Source organism: Prunus avium, chromosome 6, assembly GCF_965620075.1.
Source record: "Prunus avium chromosome 6, drPruAviu1.hap1.1, whole genome shotgun sequence".
In the NCBI taxonomy this organism is placed as follows: domain Eukaryota; kingdom Viridiplantae; phylum Streptophyta; class Magnoliopsida; order Rosales; family Rosaceae; genus Prunus; species Prunus avium.
Window position 1 is genome coordinate 4,587,432 of NC_142289.1, and position 7,972 is coordinate 4,595,403.

Sequence of the window (7,972 nt, forward strand, 5' to 3'; positions counted from 1 at the left end):
AGAAATAATTGGAGCTTCAAGATTAGCTCTTTGTCTGTTTTTGCTTTGAAAATAACTGGATGAGGATAAACCCAGTAAGGCTACGCAATCTTTATTTGTGCTTTGAAAATATTAATTACTTTTGACATTTTGTTTTTAAGACTATGCAATCTTTATTTATTTATTGTAGTCCCAAATAAAAATAGACAATTAATCACTTAAACATGGACATGTAATAGTTATTTACCCATATTTCTTGTGGTATGTTAAAAATAAAAAACTTTTATTAATGGAGTTCATCTTAAATGATATCCCTCGGAAAAAAGCAACCAATAACCCAATAAGATCAAAATGGACACTTGAAAAATAACCAACTAGCTATAGTTCTTAAAAGCCCTAGTTGACCTTTCTACAATTAGTCCTAATCTGACCATTGGTGCCCGTGAGAGGGCTAAGGTTTCCCATCTTCTTCATAGCATTGGCAAAATCTGCCCTGAAAGTCCCAGTATTGCTGATGTAAGCATCGACTATGGTGTTGGTGGACCCACCACTATAGAGCTGCTGGTCTGAGTGCAACAAACCCTTCTGGCTCACCAGGTTCCTGAAGTAAGCGTTGTCGAAAGAGGTTGGGCTTGTGACATCAAGTGGGGAAAGTGTGTTGTCGCCTCCACTGCTTGGACACTGTGATTTCAAGGATGTTGCAAATGACGCGTTTATGTTGGCTTCGTTATAAAGTCTATTCCGAAATGTTGTGCACCTAGCTTGGCCAATGGTGTGAGATCCTAATGAAACAAGAAAAAAGTGTAAACTATAATGACTACACATGATAGAACACACATCAAGAATATACAAGAGCACATCTCCTCAATCCGATCCCTTCATACACTCATTCTAGATGGGGTGAATTCTTTTGTGTGGGTTGGCTTGATCGGTTGAGCAGGGGCACTTGTATTTATATGCATCTTCCTAAGAGTCTTGCCCATCAAGAAACTCTTAAGAAGTCCTTATTGCATTAGGTTTATAACTTCTAATCCACAATTAAGATAGGAATCCTTCTAGCTCTTATATTAGCCTTAAAACACTAACTTTAATAGAGCTGCAGGTTTAGTTGTATTTGAACTCCTAATTGATATCAAGTCTTAGAATCCTTTGATGATTATAAGACCACACTTTAATGGGTTAGACATCTACACGTCTAACATTCTCCCACTTGGTCTAATGATCATCAAGAACTCAATATCAATTACTGTAAGGCCTATGGAATTCAATTCAACTATAATTCCTAATCAAGTCACTGTCAATCAAAAGAACATGCATGGAACTATCAAGACTTATTGAACATTTCTATATTTCAAGGTCTTTACAATTACACATACAAGCTCTCAAGATCACATGAGACTTCCGTCAAGACTAGAATGCAGAATGATCATGACCAAACTTAATTTGTGTTTACAAAGGTCACTTTCATTCATACGCCCTCCCTTTAGAGATTACCAAGATCTCTCCTTAATGACTCTGGTATGAATTCATGTCTTATGCAGTGACTGTAGCTAGCTATATTGCATGATGACATGTAACTGGATTCATTTGTCAAGAATAATAAATATAAAACTGAAGTCACATAATTTATCAAAAGAATTGAACCAAACAGTAGTAAACAAAATAACTGAACTGTCTCCAAGAAAATAACGAAATTAAGTGGAATAAAACTCAGCTCCCACTAATTCTACATATCAAAACTTAACGGCATAACCATAATTGTAACAAGTATGAAACAACCTTATTCAATGAATCAATGAACCACTGGAAAAATTCTTTCTTTTGCCTTCTCCCTTACAAGCATGAACCAAAATCCAAATGCTTATTAGCAATCACAAATTTCAATTGAAAAGGCAAAAGTCATTGATTAACTACTGAAGATTTGAACAAAACTGTATGAAATAATAAGAACATATAACATACGTAAACCAAACTTTGTTCTTATTAGCCTTAAAAAACCTTAATGCAAAACTAGATTGTTAAGCGATTAATCAGAAATATCCAAATTACCGAATACATCCTCAAAGAAGATCATTAAACGCTCCCACTCATCAAAACATATATTTTGCATGTTACAAAAATGGATCAATACCATATAAAATGAATGAATACATTATAAAACTTTATCGCAGTCCAATCCTTAGAGTTAGAGCTCAAATTTAATTTATTCAATTCTTTCTCAAACAACACTTTACATGTAAGTTGCATGTAGATGAGAAAAACAAAAAAACTGTAATGGAAGCATTCAACTTTATTCCACTCGTATCTTAAACACCGATATTCAATTTTCTTTAAGCAATACAAGTAGAAAACAATAAGCATGGTAAGAATTTTAATAGCCAAAACGAAACAGTCAGTCATCCAAACAGTTCCAAGTATGCTTATTAGTACTCAGAAAACTTCAATGTGTCAAAAACCAGAAAAAACCAGAAAAGAATTCCATGTATGCTCCAAAACCTATGTGAGCTTTATCAAAATACAAGATAATAAGGTATTGAGTGTGAAGCCCAAAACTTTACATCACTTCTCCCACTTGGGCAAACACTCACTACTTTGCTACGTCAATATATAGTGCACCAATAACCTTATGATTAGAAAAACTGTGACAAAAAGGTGTAAAAGAACTTTCAAGGCGTGCTCCTAATGTACTTCACAGTATAAGCCTAAATGCACAAAACTGTCAAGAAAATTCCAGCAATGATATGTGATTACTTGAGAATTTGCCATAATTAATTTATAAATCGGATTAGCATAAAAAATAATGCAAACAAACTAGAGTCATTAATCTTCAAACAGAAAAATTAATGAGTCGTTTTAGAGCTAATTAAAAAGTCTGAAATTGACCTACAAGGTTACTCAGAAAATTTGTCAGCACATACTTTTCCTGAACACAGATCACTAATAAAATTCTCACAAATAATCTATACATCCAATAATCACGAAACTTTGCAGAATTCACGAAGACACGTATATGCTCAACATATCAAAAATTCAGTTCATTTGAAGATCTTTAAGTGAGTCATTCAACAATCTTTATTCATAATGCGGAAACTGTCAGGAAAATTCCTGTGCATCTGTTTCAACTTTATAAATTCACCAAAAATTCAATTCTCAATATATTTTCATGAATTTAGCGTCTAAAGAAAGCTTAGAAAATGATCTTTATCGCCTAATTTTATCACAAATTAATTCGTACTACAACATTATGTAAATAGACATCATAGCAGCATAGTTCAAAACTGAAAAATTAGTTAACTAGAGAATTATGAATGCTATCAATATGCTTCTCAAAATTTAATTATCCTTATGTGCATTCTAAACATCATAAAACAGTAAGTTGCATGTAGGTGCAAACGAAACAATTAAAAACATATCACAAAACCAAAATATATAAAATGTCACTTTTGAAAAAACACCTTTGAGCAATCTAGAGATCGTATCTTGAGTATTTTATATATAGCAATGTGCCGTATCTTAAGTGATCCTTAATCAAAAGTGCAATTTTATCCATGCATCTCATTCATTAAGAAAAAGCAATACAACAGCAGAATATCCTTATTTCTAATGCAAGATCTAAACTTCATATAGCATGACATTTTCCTCATATTAAAACAAAAGTTTATCCAAATAATTTGCCATGCAAAACCCAAGTTTTTCTTTAGGTTATCCTTCAAAATTATCCTTTCTTGGGTGAAACGATCATATTTCTTAATATCAAGCATGAATACTATATAACATGACATATAATTAGACGTCGATAAACTGAAAATTGAAAACTATAATGGCAATAAAAAAGTGATATTCCTTAAATGCAAGTGATATAACCACAATTAATACTTGTAAATATATATTCACAAGGCAAGTTTGTCTTTATCCAATACTGAAAACATCAAATATAACACCAATCAAGCCTCAAAAACACTTGCAGCAATACGCCATACCATTTAAAACAAGCCAACTTTATTTTATTTCATTCTATATGACGAACACAACCTTACAGATCAATCCAACTTTACGTGATTCAATCCAATTAAATATGTATGTATCAATCCTTTTACATGTATGAATCAATCCAGCTGTATGATATAAAACAGTCACTTGATTGCATATGAAAAATAGCCAAGTATCAAACATGTCCATACATAACCAAATAAGAAAACACAAATTTTCGATCAATCAAGTCACAAATACCAAAATTGCATACATTCTATGAATATGCATAAACCTTGATGTGAACTAATAGTGATCAGAAACTGTAGTGTAACTTGAGAGAATATTTGATATGAGAAATTAATGCAATCAATTTTTCATACTCATATCTCCTTTATGTGATCAACCAAAAATCTATTTCTTTGTCATACCATTAACTTTCATGACTATTCAAGATCACCAATATCAAATTATCATCAACAACTTAAACATGTTACAATCCGTATAACAAGAACAAAATTTGTATGCCAATGGAGTTAAGGTTCATTGTGACATAACTGAAATCTTCCAAAATATATCATATAATCAATCTGTCCCCATATCCTCAATCAAACATAATTAATTCACACCTTTGGGTAGAGAATTAAACATGTTTTCAACACTAGGACATGCACATACACGAATTTCCGGAACAAAGAAACTCCCACATCTTTGGACTGAAGAAATTCCTTGCTAATTCATGCAGTGCATCTCCCATATTGTTCCATTATAAGTGTACTCATGTTAAACCACTCACATCTTTGGACAGAGAGTTTTTTAACACGCCTTCACCTATAATGCCAATTATGATCAATTCTTTAAATCCAGAAAACTATTAATGATTGAGTTGCTTTGGCTCACTCAACCATTGCTAGAATATCTGTAGACTATGATCATAAAACTTCCAAATATGAAAGTTAAAACTTTATACTTTTATCACATTTAATAACCAATCTTAGAATCAAATGTTCTTTAATCAACTAGGTTGCTTTCGCTCTTTAAATTGAAACAAGAACTCTTGAAACTTTGATCTCAACCCTTCAAGCATGAACGAGAAAAAGCTGTATATCGAAACACGCTTAACAAAGTATGTTAGTGTAATAAAGGGTAATAAAACAATATATTACTTAACTTTCAGTTTTAGGTTTTATCACTTTGGGTTGGTACTTTATAACCTTTCGCATGTGTATAGTTGCTATGCTAATATAAAACCTAAACCTCAATAGAACATATTTCTCCAAAATGGGTCACGACAAAAACAGTTCATGACATATGCGATTACTTAACATGCTTGGGTCAATTTAACATTAATAACTGAAGCTACGGCTGAAAGTATGTATCAATTTATGAAAATTAAGCATGCTTGACATATAGAAAACTGATGTCATCTTTATAAAATATTTTAACATGCCGCAATTCACAAACTCAGTATGCATGATATCGTAAACTGAAACCATATGAATATCATGCAAATATGCCGTAAAACAAGATGTTTTTATTTGAAATTGTATTTAATTTGTGTCCAGGGAGGTATAAAAGGGGAAACAATACAAAGGCAAACAATATAAGTGTCACGACATGAGTTCATATTAGAGGTCCTTTATAATACTAGTTGCCAATTCTTTAGGATTAAAACTAATTCGTGACCACTCGATGCAATTTGCATAATTAAAAACATGAAACTAATGTTATAGCCGCAAACTTTAGCAATCAATTCATATTCAATAAAATATCATACCCCATGGAAGCTTGATCAAGATGCAGCAAAAAAGGAGGAAAACACAACAGCCCAAAGTCGTACAGTGTAAGCCAGCAGCAGCAGAAAACGTGGGCGATTTCTTTTGGTTCTAAAACATGTAGCCTAGGCTCTGATACCACATGTAAACTATAATGACTACACATGATAGAACACACATCAAGAATATACAAGAGCACATCTCCTCAATCCGATCCCTTCATACACTCATTCTAGATGGGGTGAATTCTTTTGTGTGGGTTGGCTTGATCGGTTGAGCAGGGGCACTTGTATTTATATGCATCTTCCTAAGAGTCTTGCCCATCAAGAAACTCTTAAGAAGTCCTTATTGCATTAGGTTTATAACTTCTAATCCACAATTAAGATAGGAATCCTTCTAGCTCTTATATTAGCCTTAAAACACTAACTTTAATAGAGCTGCAGGTTTAGTTGTATTTGAACTCCTAATTGATATCAAGTCTTAGAATCCTTTGATGATTATAAGACCACACTTTAATGGGTTAGACATCTACACGTCTAACAAAAAGAACAAAGTAATTAGATATTAAACTTGTAGATGTGGTTTAGGTCAATTGGTCAAATACTGATAATAAATAATAAAGATTGAACTTAATTTATAATGTTTAGTAATTGATTTCTAAACCTGAGAGAGCCACCATTTCCTTAGCGGTGAAGCCTTTGTTTGAGAAAGCAGAAATGAGGGCAGCCAGGTTCAACTGGGGACCAGGTAGGTTGGAATTGGCAGCACTTAAGCTTGCGGTGGTTGCGTCTCTTCTGCCTAATGGCACTGTGTAGGTCGGTCCACCCAACTGATTAAACAATTTAATTAGTTAGTCCAAAAAAGAAGAAGAAGAGATAATGACATAAATTATGTTGGAGCATTTTGACTTACTGCAACAATAGAGTCCCTAGCGGCAACGGTCAAGATGTCAGCACAAGAGACCACCTTGGGGCAAAGGCTCTCCAATTGTGTTTTAATGGTGTCGATGACATCAAAACCCCTCAAAGAATTAGCATTGGGAGCTGCCGTTTTCTCTCCTGGCAAACTGGCTGTGTCGTCCAACAGAACCGAAGCATCACATCCCTGTTTCATGTAAAATTCACATCTCTTAATTATTCAAACTGGTAACAAAGAAAAACATTTGCATGAATGATTCATAGCTTGTCACTAAATAGATTTTGCACATAATTGAGACCCAAAATATTTTCCTTTTTGGTCGGTGAAGGATCCAATATGCTTTAAGAATATAACAAATAAGGGGTTTCAATCATATAGCTTTAGCAGTATTTTTTTTTTATCGTGTTGTTGTTTGCATAGCCTTGGGCAACACTAGGTAGTTCGACACGCGTGGACCGCCAAGACTGAAACAAAGGGCCAAAGCAGATTGTCGTATGGTGAAATATGAATTACTTGAAAAAAGAAAAAAACATATAGAGAATAAAAAAATACTTTTGTGAACACAATTAGAAAGTCAAATATTTTGGCTATTTGAGGGTTCAAACTGTTTTGCATGTCGACAAGACAAATTGCGTAGGACTTAGAATTTAAATTAATCTAAGATTATCTTTCATTTTAGAATTCTAGATAACAACAATAGCAAACGAAAATAACAAGATCTTAAAAAAAAAAAAAAAAAAGCTGTCCTAGTCACAGAAAATAAAAATCGAGGAGTGATTGAGAATCCATTTTTTTAATTGATAAGCTATCTTCTCATTTGTTTCGTGGAATTTGATTTTATGATCTTTAAAAAAACCAATTCCATGAAATGAGAATCTATATAGAAATGTATGGAATAAGAAAATGCATGATATAGAACAAACACAGGACCGGAAATAATATTATTGGAAACCACTGGGGAAATAATTGAAAAAGGAGAAATTAAAGACTTGCATTGACAAAGCAATCATGGAAATGAAGACGGAGCAAGGAAGCTCCCATGCGAGCCTCGCTGGACACAGCTGAGTCCACAGCTGATTTTATGGTGGACAGGGCATTGGGGCAAGATGTTGAATAGAAAGTAGGGGACAATTGAGCTGAAGCTACTCCCACAAGAAACAAGAATAATGAAAATGAGATTTTAATGTTTGTGGCAGTGCATGAGCCTGCATGGTAGGAGCCCATGGCTAATGGCCTAATGGGTTCGCGAGAACTGAGAGAACAAGAAAGGAATAAGCAAAAGACGAAGGAGCCTAATGGGTTGTGCTTTAAGTGCTTGGTTTAAGGCACGA

At 33.5% G+C, this 7,972-nt stretch overlaps 1 protein-coding gene across 1 annotated transcript; it reads right to left on the reverse strand.

Moving 5' to 3' along the window:
- Positions 1-243: 243 nt before the first annotated feature.
- Positions 244-7,972, reverse strand: LOC148293514 (cationic peroxidase 1-like). Its single transcript, XM_088255509.1, has 4 exons — positions 7,635-7,972; positions 6,636-6,827; positions 6,387-6,552; positions 244-761 (listed from the first exon to the last, which is right to left on the reverse strand). The coding sequence occupies exons 1-4, from the start codon at positions 7,863-7,865 to the stop codon at positions 376-378; spliced, it is 975 nt and encodes a 324-aa protein (XP_088111635.1). The 5' UTR covers positions 7,866-7,972; the 3' UTR covers positions 244-375.